This window comes from Acomys minous (assembly GCF_964271855.1).
Source record: "Acomys minous genome assembly, chromosome: 9".
NCBI lineage: Eukaryota > Metazoa > Chordata > Mammalia > Rodentia > Muridae > Acomys > Acomys minous.
The window spans coordinates 52,048,991-52,076,337 of record NC_140490.1 but is presented as its reverse complement, the minus strand read 5'-3'; the positions used below and the strand labels follow the sequence as shown (position 1 = coordinate 52,076,337).

At 45.4% G+C, this 27,347-nt stretch overlaps 1 protein-coding gene across 1 annotated transcript; it reads left to right on the top strand.

The window, feature by feature from the left end:
* Positions 1-17,045: 17,045 nt before the first annotated feature.
* Positions 17,046-24,024, top strand: EDN1 (endothelin 1). Its single transcript, XM_084794860.1, has 5 exons — positions 17,046-17,625; positions 19,281-19,449; positions 20,777-20,935; positions 21,087-21,200; positions 22,773-24,024. Exons 1-5 carry the CDS (start codon positions 17,562-17,564, stop codon positions 22,873-22,875), a joined length of 609 nt encoding a protein of 202 aa, XP_084650986.1. The 5' UTR covers positions 17,046-17,561; the 3' UTR covers positions 22,876-24,024.
* The last annotated feature ends 3,323 nt before the right edge of the window (positions 24,025-27,347 follow it).

Below are 27,347 nucleotides of genomic sequence, written 5' to 3'. Positions count from 1 at the left end.
CCCCAGAGAATCCACCGGCGTTGGAAGAGGAGGTGAAACCTTGGTTACAGTCTTGATCATTGTCCCAGCTTTAGACTGGGGTGGGGGAGGGGTGTGAGACCCATGGGATGAGGAAGAGATGCTGGAATCTGGGGTGTTGGTTATGGAAATAAGAGGAGCATGGGAAGAGCTTAGGAAAGACAATCGTTTGCTGCCCGTTGCATCCTCAATATGCAAAAAATGAGTTCAGAGCAAATATGAAGAAAGAGGAGAATTATAAATTATTGACTCATACTCTTCTGGAATATGTGTCAAAGAGATCTTTGACACTAAGAAGAGTGGATGACCCCAAAGATCTAAACTGAATGCTAGATGTAGCGGAAGGGAATTGAGGGGAAGGGTGAGCGTAGAGGAGAGCCGAGAGAATGCAGTGGGGGGGGGGGGTAGTCTACCTGTACTAATGCCCTTCGGTTGTCTTCATGAGCAAATGGACATGCACAGAAGATACAGCGCAGCCTTCTAAACGTCTTCCAGCCCAACAGTGGATGCTGATAAGTAATGTAAAGACTATTTAGTGTTCTAAGCACTAAGATATGACCCGTGATGCTCACGGGGTGGCGGCATGGAGTGGGTTGCCTTGCCTGGTTCTGGGAAGAGTGATAGTCAAAAGAGGCACCTCTGAGTCATATTCAAAGGAAGTAGAAGGCAGGGCTCGGCTGATAGAATGACGGATGGAGCTGTTTCAGGTACTAGAAACATGTAATATGGCACAGCATGGCTTATTCCTGAACTACAGATGGGTCTTTATGTAGGGCTGGTATTTCTGAAACAATATTTTCTCAGTAATGATGAGGGAGACACACAACCTCTCTTTCAAATAACAACAACAACAACAACAACAACAACGACAACAACAACAACAACAACAACAACAACAACAACAATATGACACAGGGCTGGAGAAATGGCTCAGCAGTTAAGAGCACTTGCTGCTCTTGCAGAGGACTTAGGATCAGTTCCCAGCACCTACATAGTGGCTCACAACTTTCTATAACTCCAGTTCCAAGGGGCCTAGCACCTTCTGGTATCTGTGGGAACCAGGCATGTTTGCGTTGCTTATCATACAAGCCAACTAGAACTTGTACACATAAAAAGGTCTGTTCTAAGAATATAGATCAACAGGTACATATTAGGGAACATTGAGATGATTTGCATATATTCAAGAAGTATATCAATATAGGTAATTTAAGGCACCAAATGAGCCATGCAGTCTTTTCTTTAAAGGATGTGTTCAAATACTGTTGGGTGATGCAGCTACGTTGAAGGCGAGAACTTTTTATTTTTAAGCTACTGTTTTTCAGCACATTCCTTCCTGCTAACAATAGCTCTGGGCTGTGCCCATTTTGAAGACATGAGTTAATATTCAACTCATCTAGCCTTGGCTGGACTTTAGTGACTTCCTGTTGATCAAGAGATGGCCTTGTGTCATCCTGATTTGCCGCAGTCAGTGCTCTTCTGATCATATGGAACAGAAAACTGAAGCTATGGAGAATGTCTTTGGGGCTGAAAAATGAAACTAAAGTGATCACTAACTTTAAGAGGAAGTATGAAGTGGCCATACAACCAAAGAGCTACCTCTGTTTCCTATGTTGCAATCTACCAGGAGTGTGCCTGGTCCCCACAGACACAGAAGAGGGTGCTGGACTCTCTGGAACCAAAGTTATAGAAAGTTGTGAGCCACTATGTGCGGGTACTGAAAATTGAGCTTAAGTCCGCTGCGAGAGCAGCTCTTAACTGCTGATGCATCTCTCTAGATCCCCCTCCCCCTGCATCTCACCTCTCTCTCTCTCTCTCTCTCTCTCTCTCTCTCTCTCTCTCTCTCTCTCTCTCTCACACACACACACACACACACACACACACACACACACACAGCTGCTCTTTGGATCAGTTATTTGGTGCATTTTCATTGTGACTCACATGATCTGTCTTTTGTCTGGTATATTAGAAGAATGCATGCCCTAAGTCTTACTGGGCTAATTAAAGTTGGACTTTGAGATATAATCTTTAGTGGATCTCATTCAGATATAGATTATTAACAACATTTGAAGCTATGTTGGGTGATGAGCAACTTCCAACCTTAAGTTAGAGGCTCGGACTTACTGGTAGAAATGGCAATAGACAGGGTCAGTCTGTATGACTAGGTTGGTTTAATGTCAGCGAAGAGTCCCATGGTGTGTCAAAACACATCAGACATTGTCTTACTTAGGATTAGTTATGACCATGACTGAAAGCAGGTTGGAGAGAAAGGGATTTTTGTGTTCACAGCTCCATATATCAGTTCGTCGTCAATCAAAAGCAGTGAGGGCAGGAACTGAAACTGGGCAGTAACCCGGAGGCAGGAGCTGATACAGAGGCCATGGAGCGGTGCTGCTTACTGGCTTGCTCCTCATGGCTTGCTCAGCCTGCTTCCCTATAAAACCAGGACCACCAAGCTATGGATGGACCCACCCACAATGGGCTGGGCCCTCCCCATCAACCATTAATTAAGAAAAAGTTTAAAGGCTTGCCTACAGCCTTTTTTGTTTGTTTGTTTTTGTTTTTGTTTTTCGAGACGGGGTTTCTCTGTGTAGCCTTGGCTGTCCTGGGCTCACTTTGTAGACCAGGCTGGCCTTGAACTTACAACGATCCGCCTGCCTCTGCCTCCGGAGTGCTGGGATTAAAGGCGTGCACCACCAACTCCCGGCTCCTACAGTCCCCTCTTATGAGAGCATTTTCTTTATTGAGGTTCTCTCCTCTCAGATGACTCTAGTCTGTGTCAAGTTGACATAAAACTAGCCAGCCCAGGCATATTCAATATACCATAGGAAATATCCAAGGGTAGAAAGCTCCATTTCCTGATGGGAAAGTGACAGTTTCCTCTGCGAATACTTGCTTCACAATGGCCCTAGTTCTTTCGGTTCCTCCTCCAATAAGAATACAAACCTGTGAGAACAGGATTTTACTCTTTGCAACTACGCTGTGCTTAGAACACTGCACTGTCCCTGAAGGCTGTCCGTGGACATTTCCAGCGTGTATTGAGATCATACACACTCCTGCCCTCTTTCCTGCCCTCTTTCTCGGTCAGTTTCCATCACTTCTGGCCAGGCATCCCACCCCCCACCTCCCGCCTGCTCCTGTGGAAACCGAGGTTCACAGTGGATACAGTTTCAAGGCGAAGGTTAGCAAATATTAACCAGCCTTGGGGTTAAGGGTGCAGTTCTGCTCTTCTGAGGAGGGCTGGCCTCTGGCTTTTGGAAAACTCGCTGAATTCTTCTTTCTGCAGGTACCCCACCCCAAAGACCCAGGGCAAAAACTCCCAGGATCTCGCCATTTGGGGATTTACTAAGTCATCACGCTCCTCCAACGCTTTTGCCTCACTCCCACTCCACCCTAGTAGCTCCTCCTGTGGTACCCACGGGCTTTCCCAAAGTGCTCTTGCTCAAGATGGCCAGCTCATAGGGGGCTTTGTCACCTGCAGCCCCGCTACCTCCCTTCTAGGCTTCTGTGCCTGCTTCCTCCTGTCACACGGGCGTACAGAAAGCACTGTGCTGGTGAGTCACTTTTGGCTCTGAAGCCTCTTCTCACCCAGGAGGCAAGGCAGGGATGAGATAGAGTCTTGGCGTGAATTCTTGAAGGGAGAGGCTTGACGTAGTTATATGTATTTTTGTTGTTACAAATTCAAGATTAAAGCAGACATATTTTGCTTGATGTAGGAGATCTGCAGAATTACTTTGCTTTTCTCCTACTGTGAACAAAATTTTGTTTCCCCTAATTTTGGACTTGACTGTTTAGCACCACTCTGGACTTGACTATTTTTATATATTCATACACACACCATATTTTGTAAATGCTTAATGTCTTATTTTTATTCCTAGGAAAACACTCTCAGGTAGGCTAAAGGAATGTTATTTTTGGAAAAGTTATTGCGGCTATTTATTGCAGGGACAAAGGTCTTGACTCTGATTCAGCCTTCTTTATTAGATGGCTGGATTACAGAAAGGGGTCGGCTGGAGTGTGTACCTGTAAGAGCGTGTGCTTCTGAGTGCAAAAATCCAAGTGAAAATGCAGAGCTCCAACATGCAAGTGGTTATGTTAGTTGCACGAAGTTGCCTCTCACTTCTTAATCTTTCCAAGGAAGAACCAACTTTATTCATCTGCATGTTCACAAGGGAAAGAAGGAGCCTAATGCATGCCACGTACTCAGCTTGAATTTTGAGATGGTTTCCCGAGGACCTCCCAAAAGCAAGTTGCTCTGCAGACGTTGGGAGAACAAAGATGAATAATGTACATTCCTTTGCACAAAGGAATTTACAGTCTAGAAGGTGAGGCGGCGAACAACGGGTGATCCTAATTGGGGATAATAAGTGTTGTGCAAGGAGTCTGTGCAGGGTTATTATGGGGGAGGATGTAGGAGGGGGGACCTACACATCGTCTTAGTCAAAGATGACAAGGTTTAGGATAGGCAGCTGGACCAGTCCTGGTCATGACATAGATGAAGGGGTTTAGGGAGACTTCCTCAAAGAGGTCAAAGTCATCTTCCATCATCAAACGTCGATGCAGAAGTGTAGCATCAACATCACCCTAGAGAGAGAGAAAAACATGTGGGGGCTCCCCCAGGCAAGAGGGAGCTCAACAGGTTCAAAGACTCTGTTTACATCCTTGGAGCAGAGTGCCAAGGTTGTTGTAGAGCATTTATTTGTATGGCTGCAAAGAACGAGGGGTGGGATGGGGGGGGTAGAGAGAATTTAAAAGCAGGAAGTGATAGAATTAATTATGTATTTTGTGAATCTATATGTGTCAGTTTTTTAAATGTAAGCGTATGCATACGTTTGCTTGCTTTGGGGGGCTTCCTATTAAAAGGAGAGGTGATTAATATGAAGTTTCAAATACATGGATACATGGACATTGGCATAATCTCTTCATTATTACAATTGATTGCTGTCTTCAGGACCACAGAATTTCCCCTCAAAATGTCTAATTAGTTACAGAGTTGGCTGACAAAAAATTGTCAGTGGATAGACTGTTGGGGGGAAGGCACACCAAAGGCAGGAAACCAGAGCTTTTTTTTTTCTTTTTTCTTTTCTCTCTGAATAATCCCACGAGTGGAAACATACCTGGAGGATGTCATTTACAGGACTGAGAAGGATTAGCAGGGATGCTCAGAGGGGAGCCAGGGGTCAAGGGTGGTTTACAGAGTTCTGTTTTGGGCACCCAAGAGAAGAATGTTGAAGCAGCAACTAACATGAAATAAGTTGTAACATGTGCTGATGCTGTTCCACAGCTTTGGGGATACGAGCACATTCAGTCCTTACAGTCAGGTAATAGTGTAAGGGTTCTCCTATTCATTTCTGCAGTCAGGTAATAGAAATAAAAGATAAATAGCTCCCCTAACTTATACACTTAATAAGAAACAGACCTGGCACTGTACCGTCATCTTATAAAGGTCTTGCAGCCTACGGAAAGAGATGGAGATAGAATCTGACGGTGCCAAAGGCAGAATGGGGGAATCCCAGAACTTGGAGTGGGCCTATCTGGGAGAGAGGCTGAGCTGGCTCTGCTGGCAAGGTGGTGCCCTAGGAAGAGAAGAAGGAAAGGTGCCAAGGCCTTGGGTCAGGACCTGCATCTGCCCTTTGCATATGAGAAAGGAGAGGCCAGGATATCAGGCCTGGATACCCCAGAGCCCCAGAGGCTGTGGTCTTCCCACAGCCCCGGTGTGACTGAGGCAGCACTGACAAGACAAACCTATGGGTCTTTTTTTTTTTAAATTTATTTAATTTTTTTATTTTCTGGTTCTTGATGATCTGAAGGTGAGGTCTGAGATCCTGCTGAGTTCAAATGTGGGCTAGCTTCCTATTTCACTGTTGATCGTAAGTCTAGTTGCCTGGTTCTGTGAGATCTTGTGCTAGGATATTTGCAGAGTTAGAGAACTGTGGTTTAAATAGTAGACCCTCTTTCTTCCCACTAAGATGTCTCTAGAAGGAATCTAGAAGCAGGAGATCTGGTTTAAACTCTGAAATGATCCATGTTGGGGCGAACCTGGGAACTTACGTTCACAGGCTTTGTGAGCAAACCTTGTTCTTTATAACTCTTGCTGGAAGAGCCCTAGAGAGCACCTTCCTAGGGTCAGCAAATCACATCGATTCTTGCACATCGTTTCCTCTCTGTCTGTTCCATGGAGGACTACTTCCTTTCAGCTCTCCGAACACAAGAAGAAGCTGCAGCATCATGGGAGACCAAGGGGGCTCCTTGGGGCTCTGTAACTCCTGATGGCTCACCATTGTCTCCTCTTCAGCTGGGCTACACCCCTGCGTGGCACCTCGATACTACATATACCATCTATTTCCTTCTCCTTTGACAAAGAGTGGATTACAGTAGGATCCTCATGCAAAATGCTCTCGCCAAAGCCTGCTGGAGTCCTCAGCTTGTATTTTGAAATGCTACTACTGTTCCACCTGAATTTTTATGTTTTTATTTTCCTCCTCTCCCTGGCTCTGCTTACTGTTGAACTCCCAGCACAGTCACCAGGAAGCCATTCCTGTTGTAAAACCGAATTATATAGTCCTTAGTGATTCAGGTCACTTTTTATTTGGGTGTTTCTGTGTTTGGCTGTCTCTCCCACTAACCAAAGATCTAAGGAGATTAAGAATCACGCTTGCTTTAAAATTTACCACTGCAATCCTTGCTTGTATTTCAAGTTCATTTTTTTATTTTTATTTTTATTTTTTGTTTTTGTTTGTTTTTGTTCGTTTTTCTCTCCCAACATACCAGGACCAGAGATGGGAAGGAAGTTCCATTAATACATGTGGATTTTGGGGAAGAAGATGAGGAGGTAAGAAGATGGGCCTGTTCCTGAGACAAGCCAGAGACGCGAGTGTCACGTGGATAGCCTGAGGAAAGGACCTTGGGCCTGTAAGGAGGTGATGAGCTCAGACAGAGGATGAAGAAGGGTCAGAGGTCAGGGTCACAGTCCAGCAGAACAGATTTTTCTACGTTGGTGGTACAGGCTTTTTTTTTTCAACCATTTCCCCATCTTTCTTTGCATTTTTAATGCTTTCTTGCAAATGTGTATCTCTAGAAAAATGCCATCAGGAACCTAAGAACTGGATAGGAAAAAAAAATGTCTAACAAAACTAGGACAATCAAAACCTTCCGTGGCGTGCCTTGTTCTCCACAGCCTCAGGAACAGACTCTACAATGGAGGCCGACAGGCACCGTGGATTCTTAGAAAGCAGGCTACAAAAATGAGGCAGAGCTCTCCTGAAACACACTGAGGGAAGGTGTTCAAGGAGGGTGAGAAGCTGAACACGTGACATAATAAAAGATGAGTAGGTCTAGGGACACACAAAGCCATGGGCTTTGTTCCCAGCACTGTATGATCTGGGTGTGGTGGCGCACACCTCTAATCCCAGAAATGAGGTGGTTGGGACAGGAGGATCACAGGTTCGTGGTTATCCTCAGCTATATAGTGAGTCTGAGGCCAGTCTGATATACACAAGACCTTGTTTACAAAACAACAGCAATAACAAACAAACAATTCTGATAAAAACTGAAGACCTACCAGCAATATATAAGCCTGTGTCACTGCAGGGAGAACTCTTATTAGTGCTTTTTATGTTTAAAGAAAGTCGGGGGAGGGGTATAAGTCCTGCAAGGAGTGCGATATAATCAAGTGCAGATGCAAGGATGGCTTTAATCTGTTTGTAAACAAGTCATTCTGCAACAACATAAGAGAAAAAAAGCTAGTTGCTACAGTGAGCTTGCAAAACAAACAAACAAACAAACAAACAAAACAAAAACCGTAGGTGGGGCAGTAAAAAGCATTTTAAAAAGACTTACTTTTAAGTTTTTAAAATGAAGTGTGTATCTGTGTGTTTGTGTGTGGGATATGTGCATATGTTTATGGATGATTCTAGAAGTGGCCAGAGTCATTAGATCAGCCTTTGAGCTAGAGTTACAGAAGGTGGTGGGTCATCTCACATGGGTACTGGGAACTCAACTGATGTCCTCTGCAGAAAGTGCTCTTAACTGCTGAGCCATCTCTTCAGGCCCCTCATTAAAGCATTTAATGTATTTTTCAAATGTACATATAATTAGTTTACTATCTCTATAGGTTGTTTTTCAATAGAAAAATCTAGACAGTAATGAAGAAATAATTATAGGCAACAGAATTAAGAAGGATTTAGTTCCCTCAGACAGGTGTTATCTTTTTATAATTTATTAACTCCAGACATGTGTGATAGAGAATCTTTTATTCAATTAAATCTATTTATTTTAAGTTTTGGATATTATTGAACTCAGGGCCTCAATGACATAACTCATGGTCACATTCCGTCTGTGCAGCATGTAGCTAGATGTGTGGCGGGCCACGCCATATAGGGCTGTCAAAGCACACTTCGTAAGGTTTGAATCAGGACAAATCTCACGAGTGTCTCACAATCTCATTTTTCCACAAGTTCTCTGCGGCCCCACATGTTCAGCCTGATCGGGGAAGATGGGTAAGCACAGCCTTGGAGCTGCCCTTCCTGGTAGCCTAACCCTTCCTTTTCCAGACACCAGTGTTTCCCTTTGTGACTTCAAATTGAGGGTCTCTACTGGGACAATTTTGATACTAAGTACTTTTCCTTTGGTCAGCTTCAGGAAGAAAGCCCAGACAAAGCTATCCTTCCTCTCTCCTTTTAGCTGTTCTTCTACACAATGCATTTGGGGGTTCGCACTCTTTTCAGTTTTCTGTATCCTTGGCTTTAAAGGACCTTTCTAGATCACCAGCTTAAATTGTCTAAGTTGGCACAGCAACCACTAGCCTCTCTTATATGGCCTCAACTAAATGGTTTCATTTAGGCAAATGAGATTCCCTAATATATAAATGCTGGGCATGGCACCACAGGCCTGTAACCTCAGCAGTGTAAGTCAGTCAGTCTTAGCAAAAAAAAGGTCAGCTTCTAGTTCAGTGAGAGACCCTGTTCTGAGGGCCAGAAGGCAGTGAGCAACAGAGGAGGACACTTGATGTCCTTCTATGGCCTTCACGTTAGTGACCACTCCTACACTCACGTGCACGCATTACACACACACACATAGCACACATCCCACAGAAGGGGAACTGGGGGCTGGTTGGAAATCTGAGTGTTTGGGGACTTCTGTTCTTTGTCACATTTTGTTGGAAGTCGTCATGAAGTGGTAAAGAGCTCTCTGAAAGGGAGTGGGGGTAAATGAAGCTGGTGGTGTGGGGGAACCTGGTCATTAGTCCAAAAAGATAGTTTCTTTCAGATAGCTTACAAAAATAGAATGGATGTTGGGGGAGAGAGAACAGGCAGAGGGTGGGCAGATACAAGGAAGGCTGTAAAAATAGTTTATCTAGAAAAACATTGTCCCTCCCTGACTAATCTTGAAACAAGTTTTGGAGGAAAAGAGTCTAAATAAGCGACTGCTGCCATGGGAGCCTTTCCACTTTTTCGCAAGATGCTGTGTCTCACACATGCAGCATCACTTCCCACATGTTTTAAGGTACCCATCTCCTCTCTCATGTCGCAGCAAAGGAGAGAGCTGGAGGCAGGCAGGGGCTCTGGATGGTTCACCTGTCATTTCTCTTCCTCCTTCCCCTCTTCTACCTCTTCCTGTTAAAGTGACCCTCCAGTGGGACTTCCCTGAAGTCCCACGAGGCCTCACATTAAGCCACCAGTGAATAAATTCCCTTTATGCCCTGCATTTTATTTTGTCTGTTCTTTCCCATGTCACTGAGAAGTGACTTGACATACCAAGACTATACAAACACAATTGCATCCCTCTTTACACTGGCTCTTGCAAGTCCTGTGTGGGGAAGGCATGGAGTCAATGCTTTTTTTTTTTTACTGACCTTGCTAAAAACTGCATGTAGAGAAACATTTATAATCAATAAATGTTCAGTGATATTAACACAAGACAGGTGGTGCTTCAAGCTTTACAAAAAATAATGAACCATAAAGACATCCATTTCTCTGCAGGAAAGTTCTTGCAGCCATCCCATGAGATTTTTTTCTTTTTCTTTTATTAAAAGAACAAATGGAAAAAAAGAGAAATTGCCAAATCAAACACAACCCTAAGTGTTAAATGCATGTTGGAGTTTGTGGAATTACATCTGCATTTTAAAGTGAATCCAAATGCCCCTTTAAAGAAGTCATTCACTCTTTAGCTCATTTTTTTTCTTTAGCTCATTTTTTTTCTCTATAATGACAACCAGGACAAACTATTCTTTTCTTTTCCTCTGCATATTTATATTTGAGTAAAAAGTAATTATTTGAAGAGGAATTTATTCTTTACTGATTTACAGTTTAGGCTGAGAGTAACATTTGAACTGCCTGTTGTTAAGGACCATGTAGAAATTCTGAAATGAATCTTTTTTAAAAATCTCTTTTATTGAAGGGAGAGAAAAGGTATGTTAGCTGCTAGAGAACTTTCCTAAAACTCTAGAGTGATTTCTTCTCCCCTGCAAAATACTGACTCTAAGAATTAGACTTGCAAAACATGGGAATCCTTTTAAATTATTATTTTAAAACACAAATAAAATCCAGGCTTTCGAAGGGTGCCAGTATGCATGAAGAGGGGCCATGTTCCCTGAGCTGATGCCTGGGAAGGAGGTCCTCATGGACCCAAGGCTTCTTTTTCCTCTCTCTTCTCTTCTCTTCTCTTCTCTTCTCTTCTCTTCTCTTCTCTTCTCTTCTCTTCTCTCTTTCTCTCTCTCGCTCCCTCCCTCCCTCCTTCTGTCCCTCTCTCTCTCCCTCTCTCTCTCTCCCTCCCTCCTTCTTTCCCTCTCTCCCTCCCTCTGTCTCTCCCTTCCTCTGTCTTTCCCTCCCTCCCTCCCTCCCTCTGTCTCTCTCTCTCCCCTTTATGCCATATATATATATATATATATATATATATATATATATATATATATATATGAGACAGGATCTCACATAGCCCAAACTTATTGTGCAGCTGAGGGTGGCTTTGAACTTCTGATATCCTGCCTCCATCTAGCAACTGTTGCATTACAGTATACTTCACCGTGCCTGGCTTCTTCTCCATCCTTGATTTATTGCCTGTCCCTTGCCATAACCCTTAAGTTCTCTTACTTGGAAAGTTTCCCCAGACTTGTGTTGCCTGGCAGTTTTTAATAACCCTCTACTGACTTATTATTACAAATGTGTCTTTCTTTCATTCTTATTGGAATGTACAAAGAACCTAGAACTTACTACCTTAGTCACCAGGTTGTGGATCAATAAACATTTGTGTCTATTAAATGAGAGAAGCTGAATAAAAGAAGCATTCTTATTTTCAACTTATAACTTGAAAAATGAATCTCAAGGGAATCAATTTCTTGCTACTACCCTGGGCTGGTGATACACATTCTAAGCATGGTGCCAAGGGCTTTTTACTATAAAAATCTTGAGAAAGATTAAAGATCTTTTACTTACTTTTTGCTGCTATAGATAGGAGAGCAAATAAAAATTTTAAGAAATACACAATCATTAATGAAATGGCCTCCTTAAAAATAGGTTTAACCTGGTTGTGGCAGCATGTGGAAAGCTGAGGGAGAAAGGGAGGGAGATTGCAAATTTGGGACTAGCCTAGGCTACACAGGAGGGTTGAAGTTAACCTTGGCTACATATTGAGGCCCTGCCTCAATAAAAAACAAAACTAAAAACAGGAAAGAAAAACAAAGAGTTTTTGCTAGAGTCAACTTAATCAGAGAGACTCCCTTGAGTGCCACCCAAGTGTAGCTTGTTTAACACACATTGACAGTAGCTGTCACATTTCTGTGAAAATAGTTCATAACCAGGTCATTTGCTTGTTTGTCTTTTTAGACAGCGTCTCACTATGTAACTACGGCTGGCCTGGAGCTCCCCATGAAGACCAGGCTGGCTTTGAATTTATAGAGATCTACCTACCTCCGCATCCAGTGTGTTGAGATTAAAGGTGTGTGCGTATCATTCCTGGCCAGATTCACTTCTGTACTATTTGTGTGGGTGCAGAAAGAAGATCCCAGCACCTTTGAGGCAGAGACAGGGGTGGGAGTGTGGGGTGGGGTCCTGTCAGTTCAAGAGTTCAAGGTCATCTTGCACCATATAGCCAGCTTTGAGATTATCCTGAGATACATGAGGTCCTGTCTCAAAATAAAATCAAGCACAGTTCCGTTAGGCATCCTGTGTGAGTGTAAGCTGTCTTATAGGAAACAGGTTAACTTGGTTCATAGTCTTGAAGGTTTTCAAGGCCAGGGTCATGACACCAACATTAGGCTTCTGAGGAAGGCCCAGTGCAGCTTCACCTCACAGGGGAAGGGAGAAGGACAGTGGGTCACGAAGAAACGGGTTACACACTGGAGGAAGCCTTGCTGTACAACATCCCCACCTCTTCTCCTGGAGAAAGGCCTAATATCCCTAAGTAGCCTCAGCATCTACAAAGAAGCCCTTCATCTCCTATGATGACAAATGGAACTAAATACCCCAATGTTTTCAGAAAGGACAAACTCTATCCTATCTATATCGCACCCCTCTTCAGAGACATGGAGCAAAGCCTGCTGAAAATAAGCCCGCACGCTCCATTTAATGAAGTGACTCCTCCATTTCACGTAAGCAGTTTTCTCATTGTCCTCTGAGTCCCTTTAGTTCCAAACAGCACGGGTAACATGAAAGCAAAAGACTGGCTGGCAGACAGGCTGTCATTTTGTTCTGTGACATGTGCAATATTACTATGCTCCCAATCAAACCCACAGTTTTATGTGTGCCTAAATGCACATGAGAGCCAACCTTTGCATTGGATGCATGAGTTTAGCAGGGGAGTTTGAAGACAACTCTGAAACCCTGGCAAGATAAGCCACTAAGCCAGGGGACCTGTTAGCTGGGAACACTTTAGATGTGAGTCTTTTGTTTTTTTATTTTTTCATTTCTTCCCAGAGCAACTGTTTCTTTGAGCTACACTCTTGTGAGGGTTTTTGAGGGAAGATATTTGGTGTTTATCTTGAAAATAGAATTGGAGAGGAGAAACAAACTTAATCCTTAATGACAGGTACGATGACACATGGATGGGACAGTAATTCAGCAAGAGTGGTGAGCATGCCTCGCCGCTGTTGGTTTAGTGGGGCAAGCTTTGGGGATGGGCATTTTTCTTTCTAAAACGATAGCTTCATGTGTCTTATTACTAAGAAGAGCAGTGGTATGTAATTTTCTGGCCTGGGAAGTTGGATCAGTTGGTAAGAAACATGTTTGTGGTTTTTTTGTTTTTGTTTTTTGTTTTTTAAGCCTGAGTTCGTATTTCCCAGCATTTATGTGGCAGCCAGGCTTGGAGGTTTGTCCCTGTAAGGTTTGGCCCTTAGTTCTTAGGGCCAGAGACAGGTAGGTCCCAGGCCTTGCTGGCCAGCCAGCCTAGCCAAAAGGTGAGATCCAGGTTCAGTGAAAAAGCGTGTGTGAATAAATAAACAACATGGAAAGTGGTAGAGGAAGACACTAGATAGCACCACTAGGTGCCACCTGTAGATACATGTGTGCATGTACACACATGCCTACTCTCTGTCTCTCTCTCATGCACACCACACACTCACACACTCACACACTCACATACTCACACACTCACACAAACAGAGCATACAAGCATACACTTTCCCGAAGTTATTCAAGTAAAAGAAACAGTTTTGTTAACAAGAAAAAAATTTTAAAATGTACACACGTCACACAACTACGGCAAAACAAACAAACAAAAAACAAAACAAAACTGTGAAAGAGGTTTCCTGGTGACACAACCTTTTAAACTGAATGTAAGACATACTTCATACTTTCTTTCCCTTTTTTTTATTTTTATTTTTAATGCATTGGACGCATTCCTGTGGGATAGTAACCATCATTTTTTTTGCATTAAAGGGAGAAAGAAACTATCTGTTCACAGCTACCACATGCATGCAGTGTGGTGTGGGCACAGCGACTGCAGTGTACAGCATTTCACTGTGTATATGACAGGCGTCCCCACAGGACTGAAGCAGGCTCAGCGGCAGCTTCACCTTGCCCACAGATAAGCTCATTTCCACTCGGCCTCAAGCAACTGCACAGCTATTCTCTTCCTTGAACAAAAGGCAACATCTCACACCAAATTTATTGGCTTGGCAGAGTTGCAAGTTTTATTACGCAAAAGTTGAGAAAGACCAAAGTCGAAGAGTGCTAAAAACAGTACACTCTGCTACTGTGTAGTTTCTGTATTTGAGGCTCAGGGTGTTTTATTTATAGCTATCTATTATTATGCAGCCAAAGATACAGAAAGAAAAACATAAAAGCAGCTTTATCAGGCAGTTTCCCCGCATTCAAGGGTAACGTCTTGAGCAGGAACAATAAAGCCAACAAGGAGCCGTTGTATGGGAGGGAAAAAACCATCTCGCTTGCTTCTTTTCTCCCTCCTGAAGGATGGTGAGCTGCAAAGTGTGTTTCCCTGGGACTTTTCCCAAGAAAGGAATGGACTCAGGGAAGGCATCACCCTTGTTCTAACACTTCCATGCACTTTTCTTCCTTTCTTCAGGCCTTCCGCCTCTCTAATAGTAATATCTGAAGTGCAGGTGGGTGGGACCATCAAACTTGTAAAACCGGTTTGCTGTCCTCCCCTCCCCTTGGCAAAATTTTATCTGGGGACTCTGCCTAGAGTAGCTTCCCTCTCTGGGCTTGAATGATGGTTCCCCCTTCCTTTCATGGGAAGAAAAGGGGGGTGCTGCTGCAAGGGTCAGAGATGGAGAGATGGGCAGGGAGGCAGAGCTGACCCTTCTGTCCCAGGCACACACACAAGAGACCCAGGTGCACATGCATGCACACAGTGTATGGACACACAGAGGCCTGGGGAATTCCGGACAAAACATAAAAGGTAGGATTATACCTGTAAAGATTGGGCCCTCCCAGGCCTAGCAGTTTATTTTCATTTGTAATTTGCTTTCAGGAGCTTTAGAAGAGGTGGGTCAGAGTGGAAGGCTGCCGACATTTACTCTTCTATTTTGAGTAGATGTGCAGTATGGCTAGAGAAGACATGGGTGGGCATCAGGAAGATACCTGGACAGCTCCCCTTTGCTTCCTTCCTCCCCTTGATACTGGTGCCCCTGGTACCTGCAGAGGTTCCCCCAGCTAAAGGATGCCTTTGAGAACTGGGCTGGGCATTTCCGGGGTGGAGCTGAGGACAGGTTGGTCTGGACAGTTGCCAGTGTTTGGCCAAATAGGCCAGGGGGTCAGAAGAGGGGTGTGGGGGTGTGGAGATGAAGGGGGTAAGCGAGGAGCATGAAGGTGTACAAGTTTCCCAGCTGCCGTTCTCCTGCTGGTGAGAAACTTGGACTTTGGGAAGGATGACATCAGCTCTTCCGTCCTCCAGATCCCCCTGAGGAGCTAGGGTGGGCAGAGCTGGCTTCCTGTTGGGGCCCAGTTCTAGGGGTAGCAATCACCCCCTGGGCCCCTGGGGGTTGGGCTGAGGTAAGCAATGCAGAGGCAGAGAGGCCTGCCAGTGGCCCTGGGCTTCAGGTGTGGGTGGGGGATGGTTCTTGGTTCCGGCTTCCTCTCCAGTGTCTCCAGCCCTTAGCAGTGTCTCATGAGGGACAGACTTCATTAGGGACCTGGCACTACTGCTGTGTCTCCCCTGCTGAGATTTCCTAAGAGGTCACCCACTGGGCCTAAACCTGTCTCTGTCCACAGCTTGAGTATTGCTATCCAGTCTGCCTCTTGACTGTTGAGGTGAAGATATGGTTGCCTAGGCTCTCCCTGTGTGGGTCTTGTATTAGAAAGAGTCTGTATTGGCTTCTCAGGCCAGGGAAAAGTGGAGTCAAACAAGATGGCATGGAGGAGGGGCTTTTCTGGCCACATCCCTAGGTCTTGGTATAGCTCCTTGAACCTTTACAGGGAAACCACTTTGAGGGGATCCTGGGTGCTGTTTCAGGCATGGGCATCCTGGGCTCTTCCCTTTCCACACCTGAGAAGTGAAGCCTTTTGAAAAGCCCAAGGTGTTTTATGTGTGTTTTGCTTCATTCATTAAGACATGTTGTCACCTGTACCTTAATAACCCGTGGGCACCCAGGGGAAGGGAGCATTTCATGGCAAAATAGACAGGAAACTGTTTGGAAAATGTAAACACGTTATTAACCGGTGAGGTATATGATCCGATCCACTTATTCAGCATAGGCGTCCCTCCCTCCCCCACACTCCCCTTGTAGCTACCTAGCCATGCACAGAACGCTGGGTTTGCCAAAGTAAAGAGACTCTAGAAAGCCGGGGAAGGGGATAATGGTAGGCCTGCAGTCACCCTCTTTCTTTTCTTTCGTATGTGAGGCGGCGGCGCCTTTCTCTGCCCTTCTTTCTGCCCGGCCCGGCCAAGGCTTGTTTCCAATCATTTAGAAGCCAAGCCTTTAATTGTTTTATTCTACTAAAACATAACCTCCCATAGCTCTTCATCTCCCCCTAGTGTTCGTTTCCTGCCATTTCTCAAGATCCGTAGTGATAGCAATGCCAGCGAGAGGCCGGGCACAAGTATGGGGGGGGGGACGGGGAGGGGCGGGAAGTAATTATAATCAGTGATACTAGGGAGAGAAGGGTACGCCTGACAAAACCATAAAACCATATTGTTGCTATCACTATTATTTAGTTTTCCTTCCTTGCTAACTCCTTAATGAGTCTTTCTTACCTCAGATGCTAGGAACTTTAGTTAAAAAAAAAAAAAAGACGAGGAAAGGGGCCTTGGAAAAGAAGACTGATCTTCCAAAATAATATAACCGTCCCCCTCCCCAAGCACCAGGGAGTGAAGAGCGAAGAGGACGAAAGAGGACGAGTGCCCCCCCCCTTGTTTGATACCGACTAACAAATTAGAAAGACATAAAAGGAAAATGAAGTGAACAATGATCAGCCCCCACCCCCCACCCCGCCCCACCCCCGCGCGCACAATACAATCTGTTTAATTGTACTTCATACTTTTCATTCCAATGGGGTGACTTTTCTTCTGGAGAACCTCTTGATTCCTGAACTCTGGGGCTGGCAGCTTGCAAAGGGGAAGCGGGCTGCCGCTTGGTGCAGGTTTTGCAGAGGTCTCTGTCTAGTGGGTGTTTTCTTTTTCTTAGCCCTGCCCCTGGATTGTCAGACGGCGGGCGTCTGCCTCTGAAGTTAGCCGTGATTTCCTCTAGAGCCGGGTCTTATCTCCGGCAGCACGTTGCCTGTGGGTGACTAATCACACAATAACATTGTTTGGGGCTGGAATAAAGTCGGAGCTGTTTACCCCCACTCTATAGGGGTTCAATATAAAAAGCCGGCCGAGAGCTGTCCGAGCCAGACGCGTTCCTGCACCAGCGCTGCCAGCACTACCCAGACTAAGCTGCTGTCCTAGCGCACTGCCTCCCAGGCTGCCCGCGACGCTTTCGCTCCGGTGAGAGGGCCACTTGCTGCGGACCGCGCTGAGACCTCAACAACCAGAGGCGATCACAGCGACCAGACACCGTCCTCTTCGTTTTGCACTGAGTTCCATTTGCGATCGAGTTTTTTTTTTCTTTTTTTCTTTTCTTTTTTCCCTTCTTCTTTTGATCCCTTTGCAGAATGGATTATTTTCCCGTGATCTTCTCTTTGCTGTTTGTGGCTTTCCAAGGAGCTCCAGAAACAGGTAGGCGCCACTTTGCGAACCTTTCTGCTCCAGCGCTGCGCTGTTTTCTCTTGTTTTCCAACCGTCGTTTCTTTTCTTTTCTTTCTTTCTTTTTTCTTTTTTTTAATTACTGAACCTTGAACAGCAAGTGCCTTGCAATTACTTCTGCGTGCCAGAGAAAGAAACAAAATCCCTGTTTGAGTACAACTAACTACAACTGAATATCACACACCTTCAGACTAACGTTGTAGCAGTATTGCTTAGTCGCTACAACTGAGGCAAAGATCTATTTGAAATAACGCGTGTTTAAGGGTTTCACGGTGCCTTTAGGAATTTATTCAAACGCTGTTTTGAAAGTGTGTTAACGTGCAAACTATTTAAACACTCCAGCTTAAAGCCAAGGAATTTTCTTCAGGTCACGCAAGCACAAAGTGAGTAGTCACCTGCCGATCAACCATGTGCTTAGTAACCCCCGCAGGCGGTTTCAGGGCGAAGCGCATGTTTTCTTTAAAATTTGTCACTATTGACTTAAGGTTTCATTTGGCGGGTTTGTGGCATCCTCAAGTACTGTAGGCTCTATTCTCAGTTGTAGTCACCTGTTCTGGGAGGGGGGCTGGGGTCACTCCTGCCTGAATTAAGGATTTAGACAGTGCGAGCGCATCTGCTGGTTTCTCCTTCTCCTCCCAGCCTAATTTTTTAGGGTCAATGCACTTTTTATTTTTTTGTCTTTTCATGACCCTAACCAAAGAGAAAAGATGTCAAAGGGATGGAATGTGTCTGATCGTTTGAAGTGAACAAAACCCGCGCGGATAAACTGCATGGTTAAATTGTCCATAGAAAGAGGCGATGCTGCCTTGGGCCAGAGGGAGGTGTCATGTCCCATGCAAGCTGTGCTGCCCAAAGATTCCAAATTCTGAACCCACAGAATACCTCCCTAGGTCCCGGGCTGTTGCTCCTCTTCTTCTTTTAGTGGCAGCTTGTCTCCCACCTGCTGTGACTATTGTACAGTTCATTTCTCTCCACCCCCCCCCCCAACCAGGGTCTAGCCTAATGTCAAAAGGCACCCAAACGCCATCTAGACCACTTGTGCCCCTACACAAGCTGGAAAGTGGTGGGTACTCCTAAGGAGGTTATCCTGAGTAGGGAAAGTGGCCCCAAAGCTAGGAATAGGAACAGGCAGTCTACCTTGTTTACTTGTGGCCACTGGCCAGTTTAATCTATGGGAGCTGTGCCATTCTAAGTCTCAGGTGTGGACTCCCTAAAAATTCTACCAGATAGTATCATCCCCTTCAAAGCTTCTTCAGAAGGTTGGGGCCATTTATCTCCTCTCTCTCTCTCCCCTCCCCGCCACCCCCCCTTTCTCTCTCTCTCTCTCTCTCTCTCTCTCTCTCTCTCTCTCTCTCTCTCTCTCTCTCTCTTTCTCTGTGTGTGTATGTGTGTGTCTGTATGTAATCTCTCTGCAGGTGGATAAGCCAGCCAGGGTAAGGGTGAAGTCCTGTTAAGCATAGAGAACAAAGAAAGCCCTTTCCTTCTGTTTGTGTTTCTGGCTACAGGCAGTTGTGTGCCTTGTCTGCTTCTGTTTGCGCTGCAAGATCTGGCCTGAATACTGTGATGCAGGTGCTCACTCTGGACGTCTGACGAGAGACTCACCCTCAACCCTCTGTTTCTCTTCACAGCTGTCCTGGGAGCAGAGCTCAGCCCCCGAGCTGAGAATGGAGGGGCGAGCTCCCCTCCCAGCACATCCTGGAGACCCCGCAGGTCCAAGCGTTGTTCCTGTTCTTCCTTGATGGACAAGGAGTGTGTCTACTTCTGCCACCTGGACATTATCTGGGTCAACACTCCCGAGTGAGTCTCTAGAGGGCATTGTAACTCTAGGCATCCTTTTATCGCTCTGGCTTTCTGGAGCCTGGAGCCTGGGCTGGAGTTTCTGTTGTGGGACCTTCCTGGCTTTAGCATTTCTGAAGACAAAAAACAAAGTGCCTTCTAAGGGGGATGATGCTGATTGAGACAGGTCAGCTTAGTGCTAGCCATCTAGGAGAGGGTCTTCTGAGATGCTGGGAGTCAGGCAGCTTACTGTGGGGGAGATGGAAGGGGTTGAGGACAAGCAGGGAGGGGCTGCGCATTTAAAGGCAAGAAAGGAATAGTAGGATTCAGCTGGAGGCTCTCACTGTGCGTTTAGTGTCCAAATAGCCTAAGTCCTATGTAAGCAAATCTACGCTGCCCTTCTCAGAAGAGCACACTGACGTCTATTCCTTTCTGGAGTAGATGTTGCAGGGAGTTGTAATACATACATAAAGAAAAATGAAGAAACAAAAAATGTGAAGTTCCCTGTGCAGGAAGGAGCAGGGCTAGAGCTGGGTCCTAAACTTCCTATTTCTCTCTTTTGTCTTTAGAAAAGTGTATTTCAGGTCAGAGGACAGAACACTGTCCCTAGGTTTCTCTTCCACCTTCGGAATGAGCACAGGCTGTTTTACTCTCAGCCCCAACACTAGTCCCCTCATCAGAAAGAACAAACGCATTTATTCCGTCTCTACAATAGCTGGCCAAGTTCCAAACCAAACCAGACCCAAACCACTGCGGGCCTAATCCTTAGTTGTGTTTCTACCAAGGAGAGGACCATATTCCTTGTGAGAACTGAAATTGACTTGTTGCAAGTTATTGGGGGAACATTTTGGCACGAAGCCCTTAATAAGGCAATCAGTTTTACCAAACTCCAGGAGCAATGTGCCAACGTACCTCGCTCCACCAGGCCGCTCACCTAGCGTTATCATCACACATGACTGGAGGAGAAAATCTTGTGTTTTGGTTTTGCTTCAGTCCCTCTGTTTTCTGGCCCCCACAACCATATCATACTAGAGAAGAAAGAAAAGACAAAGCAGAAACCCAAACAGAGGTGTTGTAATTTGGAACAAAACCGTGTCTAGAAGAAATGGAATATTGCTAAGGACTGAGATGGGAATTTCATTGAATCAAAAAAAAAAAAAAAGCATTTGTTTTTCCATTTGAAGACGTACACTGAGGACCACTGATAGGCAGACACACCAAATGGCTTCCATGCTTTGCTATCATGAGCAGTCCAAGTGCTCTCTGAATTGTATGCCCAAAGAACATGTCTTTTGAAAGGTTATTAATTAAGCTAATATCTTTTGTCTCCTCTCTTTCCATATAATAGGCGTGTTGTTCCATATGGACTGGGAAGCCCTTCCAGGTCCAAGCGTTCCTTGAAGGACTTCCTTCCCACAAAGGCCACCGACCACGGGAATAGATGTCAGTGTGCCCACCCAAAGGACAAGAAGTGCTGGAGTTTCTGCCAAGCAGGAAAGGAACTCAGGTGAGTGGAAACCCTGTTGACCGTCAGTTAGCTGTCCATCTTCCTATGAGACTGCCTTCTCACCTTAGAGAGTAGCAGAGACATGTAGAGTCCAGGTGAGTCTCAGCATACCGTTGCTAAAATGGTTTATTTACCCCACGTGTCTTCACAGAGCCCAGAACACCATGCAGAAAGGCTTAGGAGACATCGGGAAAAGAGACGCTTATTCCAAGCTGGGAAAGAAGTCTATCTATCAGCAGCTGGTAGAAGGAAGAAAAGTCCGAAGGTAAGAAGCACACAGGGGCTGTTAGCTCGGACACCAGTCCTAGGCCTTCCTAGTGGGAGTCGTCACGGTCTGCAGACTTAGCAGAGCAAAGGGTTCTTCAGCTGCTTGAGTGCAGACAGCTGCCCACCGTGTCTCAGTACACACTGTTCGGTCTATGGGTGCATCTTCCACACTAAAGGGGCAGCGCTAGCAGCTGAGCATATCTGGTTATTTTCTTCCCTCTGGTTCTTTTCTGCTCGCCTTAAGAAACTAGAAATCATGTCAGAGAGAAGACATTTAAAATATTTATGTATGAGCCGGGCGTGGTGGTGCACACCTTTAATTCCAGCACTCAGGAGGTAGAGGCAGGTGGATAGCTGTGAATTCGAGGCCAGCCTGGTCTACAAAGCTAGTCCAGGACAGCCAAGGCTACACAGAGAAACCCTGTCTTGAAAAACCAACCAACGAACCAATCAACCAACCAAACAAAAAACCCACACCACAACAAAAAGAACCCCCCCCAAAAAACAAAAAACAAACAAACAAACAAACAACAACAACAACAACAAAATTATGTATGTTATCCAAAAGAGTAGTAGTTATTCAAATGGCCAAGGGGAACTAAAGCCATTAGGTAAGGTTGGCGAGATTTAGAACATGTCACTTTTCATGTTTATCCTATTAATATTATTTAAATATGGAAGTCTGAAGATCCAGTGGCCTTCCCTTGATTCCTGTGGCACAGGAGATAGCTGGATTAGGCAACCCCACAGGGTGGCTCCAAGCAACTTCTTGAAGATCCTTCCAAAGTCTAAACTTTTGAAACTGAGAATGTGGGGTGGTGGGGTGGTGGTAAGGGACCCTTGTACATACTAGTCACATACTCCTATCTCTAGAAGCTTCTCCAAGAAATCCAGGGGCAAGGTGTTCCAAGACCAAAGTGTTCCCAGCCATGGGCAGGGCCTTGACCTGAGGAGGACCAGTGCCTGTTTGTTCCTTTGTTTTATATCAACTATTAGTCGTTGATGCTACAGTTCTTTTTGTGTTCCTACTCATAAGTGTGTACACACGCGCGCATGCACACACACGCACACACACATACACGCATGCACACACATACACACACAAATTAAATTATACAGTTTTTAAAATTGTGACCAAGTATTTGCTCAGGTCTTCCTACATTCTCTCTGTCTCTCTATCCACCTGTTAGCGTCCATTTCTTAGGTGTTATAGAAGGTGCCAATGTGCTTTTTTTCCATGGAGGCAGAGGGTAGGATGAAGCTATTTAAACATAGTGTTTAGTGCTTAACTCTGCTTAGACATTCTCATAGGCTTCCTCTCTGCAGTGCTAGGCATAAATAGCCGGGTTTATTCACACAATAGTCATTGAGACTGCATGAGAATTTATTAAAGAGCACCACACTGTCACAACTGGTATAAAACGCCAAGAACTAGACTGAGTATGTTTGTGCTAATTTCTAATTTTAGATGTTTCTTTAGCCAAGGAGTGATTTCTTTCTCTCCCTCCCTTCCCCCCTCTCTGTGTGTGCATTTAAATAACATTTATTTTCCCTTGTTCTATTTTAATAGGTTAGAGGCCATCAGCAACAGCATCAAGACATCGTTCCGTGTCGCCAAGTTGAAAGCTGAACTCTACAGAGACCAGAAGTTGACACACAACCGAGCACATTGACTACAGAGCTTCCTGGTGTTGTGGAAGGCACCACTTCCATCCAGCAGGCCCCGTGGCCGACTCTGAACTCTCCATGCTGGCTGGGGTCTTAGCAAGAACAGCCGTCCGGCTTCTACAGTTTCTCGTTCCGACTGGCAGAGGACCAGCATCCCTGCTCCAAGCATTCCAAGAAAAGGTTGAGGTGTTCCCCAACCTGTCTTCATTTGCATCTGCTGGTAGTGAACTCTTTTTTTTTTTTTGCCTCTTCTTGCTGTTTGAGAAGGACAGCGGACCCCTCAGAGAGCAGGGACGTGGTGCCATTCTAGGTGCCATTGCCCAGAGAGCAAGGCGCGTCCACATCAGAGTTCCTGCAGAAAGTCCTTAGGGAGGGTTTGTGTCTGACTCAGGCGCCTGGTACATTTCAGGGAGAAACTCCAAAGTCCATGCAAAAATTTTCTGAGGAATGCACAAATTAAAAACATACTGGAAGGACAAACACTTGAGTTAAAAAAAAAAAAAAAAAGGAGGACCAAAGACTTTCTTTTTGAGTTGTAAAATGCAAAACTCAGAGCAACTGTTACTACTGTACATTAGGATGCGCTTTCCTGAACACGGATCTACCTCACTCTTCCGCACTGTCACGCATAGTCCCCACCTCTAATTATTGTCTCCCTGAACTCGCTCCTCTCTGGCCACCAGGCTCCCAATCCATTGTACTGAATCCTCACCTCATAGAAGTCTGGTTCAATCTGTCAGGCAGTAGTAGATTCCCATGCTACTTTCCGTGCTAATCTGCTAGCTCTGATCTATGAGAGAAAGGACGAGAGAATCCGGCCCCTGCCCTTGTGACCTTGGGAAGCAGAATGGTTATAGAGTTGTTTGTGAAAGATGTTGAAAATCTGGCTGTGCCTTAGAGCAGTGAAAGTTCGTCCCCGTCTGTAACTGGCTAATGGAAGAGGATAGATTGAGTTTTGATGTACTTATTTTTTTTATAGATATTTATATTCAAACAATTTATTCCTTATATTTACCATGTTGAATATATGTCTGGGCAGGCCATATTGGTCTATGTATTTTTTTTTAAATGTATTTCTGAATGAAATTGAGAACATGCTTTGTTTTGCCTGTCAAGGTAATGATTTTAGAAAATAAATATTTTCCCTACCACTACTGATTTGTGGATTGCTTCCAAAAACCCTGAGAAGTGATAATCCGGAAGGGAAATGGTTGAAGATGGCTTTATAGGAAGGTCAAAATTAGAAAAGAAGTTGGATTTCGGCTTGATTTAAAAAGGAAACGACATATTTCTTTTTAAAATATCGCTTTTATGGCTATTTGACCGTGAAAGGTCTTGTAATAGGAAGGAAATAAAGGATTATCCAAAGAAGATATATGATAGTTAATAATACATGCGTTTGTACATTAAAAGATGCTTTTGGATTGTGTTAAGAAACACAGAATGAAAGCTTTAAATCTTGTCTTCCCACGGAGTGCAGCGTTTGCTTCTCCTTTACCTGCCCATATCCCCAGGGAGGGCGACCATTAGCCTGGCGTCTCCAGCCACTAGGCAGCATCCAGCAGTTTAAGCTGGCCGGTGCTGAGAGGTGCTTTCCCCATAGTCCGGGGCTGGAGGAAGGAACGGAAAGATGATCCTCCAGGACAAGCAGCTATCAGAGCTCCGCAGCCCTGGGGCTGGGCTGCTGTGCGAGCAAGGCCTGCCTGTGCCTTTTATTTGCTCAGAGGAAGTATTTTGTTTATTAAGGAACACTGAGAACTGTTACTTCTTCCAAGCTCAGGACTGGCTGGGTGCCCCAGAAGTTGAGACACCAGGAGCTGATTTTAAGACACTACTCTACCACACACACACACACACACACACACACACACACACACACACACACACACACACACTTTCCCTTCTTTGGCTTTGCCAACTACTGGCCAAAACAGTATTGCAAATGGTCGTAGCAGCCAAGACTCAAAAGAGCTTGATGGGCTTCTAGAATCTTCACTGCCTTTCTCTAATAAAGGCTGAATGAAGATGTTCCCAGAATTTAACAAATACTAGCTGTTAGTGACTACTGTTGTCCTAACACTGGCATAGTATAGGAAGATGTCAAATGATAGTCTCTGGCTTGCATGGTCAATGTCCTGGGCAGTTGAGTGCAATTCTTTTTCATCTCCTATGAAATTATTAACATGGTAAAGTACTGTCTAAGGTATATGGAAGAAGAGTGAGTGCAGCTATTTTGCTTCCCCTAATGAGCTGCTTGCCAATGTATCACTGATGGGGGGCGGCGGCGGAGGGGGGGGCTTCCTAGAGCCCTGGCTACTTCCACAAGGTACTTGGCCTGAACTTGGCTACCATTTTATATCAAGCCAACTTATGCAACCCTCTGCTTCAGGAGCTCCCTTCTTCATTCAATGAGAGGTGGAGAGGGGAGGGAGGCGGTGTGTGTGTGTGTGTGTGTGTGTGTGTGTGTTTCTTCTTTTTTAATAGTTTCAAGAAAAAGTCAAAGATGAAGATGTTGAGGTAGCAACGAAGGCCAGCGCTTAGAGAACACTAGTTTAATGCATGCAAGAGGTAGCTGGGATGGGAGAAGGCGCTGAATCAAACAGTTCAGAGAATGGTACATATGGAGTGATGGAGCTGTCACTGTTAATCAGTTGTCCTTTTGCTCTGTGATTACTGTTTCAGTAAGTGGTGAGAACACAGAAAAACACGAAGCAGCCCGTCTCTGGGATGCGGAGCAGCAGTAAAGAGGTTGTGAGGTTCGGGGGCAACTTACTTTTTTCAGGCACATGCAGGAAACTTTCGACATAGTAGTATTCAACCCAACCCCTCCCCACCCCCTTTCCCTCCCCACCCCCACCCCCTCCCGCTGAAAACTGAGAGCTTAGCTCATAGGAAGGTCAGCTGTGCTTCCTCCTGGGTTTCCAGAAAAGTGTGCTTTCTGGCAGTGTGCTTAGGACAGATTTTTCTCTTTACTCTTAAAGAGCCAGCAGGGCTTTAATCTCAGGAGAGTAGAGCCCGGGCAGGAAGCTGACCTTTGTCAGCGCTGGGGAGAGGATCCCACTAATGAGTACTTCCTCTTCCCCAGGGATTAGTTTCTCTGCTGATGAAAACCATTGGTCTTAATTCCACCTGTGCCTCTCCAGAGCACAGGGAACTCAAGGAACTCCGGTTAGCTAGAGTTCCCTCAGAAAGAGACTCCTCCTCGCTAACATCAAATTGGAGATCCCTCCCCCCACATTCCCCCTCCCCCACCCCTCCCCCCCCCACCCCCGGAAATAAAGCAGAGGCCCAAAGTGGGAGCTGAACTGAGATCACATGGCAAGCAAGGGCATCTCCAAAGCTCACAGGCCTGAGCACCACAGAGCGGGCTGTTTCACCCAGAGGTCCCTGAAGGTAAGGTAGAAGAGACACTCAAGCAAACCTTAAAAGGGGGGTTCTGGGAGTCCAGGGGTGGGAAGTAAAGCATTTTCCAGGAAAGCTTCGCATTGATAAAGTTAGCTGACGCAGCTGGAGCTGGGCCTCCCAAGCAGAGCATTTGCTTGTCTTCCACCAGCCCTGGGCTGAAATCCTGACACTACAGGGATTGGGTAGAGTGCTGGGAGGACCTTGAAGGTGTGTGTGTGTGTGTGTGTGTGTGTGTGTGTGTGTGTGTGTGTGTGTGTGTGTGTATGTATATACTATCGCATCATTACATGAGTAGCTAGAGAAACTTTCAATTATCGCTTTTAGATTCCTTTATCAAATAAAACTCATACCAGTCAAAGGGAATTCTTATAGTGAGCTGCAATTTCACTCGATACTGCTAGGCAGTGTTTATCTTCTTCCTAAAGTCCTGAAAACACCATTTTTAGCCCCAAATTCTCAACATGTTACAATAGCTTGTTCTGGACGGAATCCATCCATTCTCTCCCCTGTGTACACATCAGTTCCTGGGCTTCTCTTCCGAAGTTCAGGGGGGATGCACTGCTTTCCCTGTGAGCCCTTCCAATGTATGGCATTTTGTCTGCCACCCCGTTCTCATCATTTAAAAGCACAGTGGGCGGAACGCTTGCAGGAACGGGCAAGACCCACCCCCAACCCTGGTGTCACAGAGGGCTTTATCAGCCACCGCTGTCCATGAAGCCAATGCAGGGAAGAAACTGCTTGGTGACTAGCATGGCCAGGATCACCATACCACTTCAAATGCTAGGCAACGATGAGGCAGAGAGATAGGGTCGATATCACTGGATACAACAAAGAGAAAGGGTCAGACCAGGGGGATGCTGAATGGCAGAAAGGATGCATCCCTGCCATCACAGGATGCTGATGTCTCGGGATACAGACCTTCCGCACTCTGAAAGTAGTCTTGCCAGCTCAGAATGTCTTCTTTCTTCTTCCCTTTTATATTCTGAGGAATCCCATGCCCCCTCTGCCCAAATGGCTGTGGAAGGTATTCAGGGATGTTATTCACAGTATTGAGCTACCACTGGCATTGGGT

Bases quoted from the DNA above. Each gene is read 5' to 3' on its own strand.
- EDN1 (XM_084794860.1), top strand. From the start codon at position 17,562: ATGGATTATTTTCCCGTGATCTTCTCTTTGCTGTTTGTGGCTTTCCAA. The intron at 17,626-19,280 runs GTAGGCGCCACT...TTCTCTTCACAG, and splicing joins CCAAGGAGCTCCAGAAACAG to CTGTCCTGGGAGCAGAGCTC. The intron at 21,201-22,772 runs GTAAGAAGCACA...CTATTTTAATAG, and splicing joins GAAGGAAGAAAAGTCCGAAG to GTTAGAGGCCATCAGCAACA.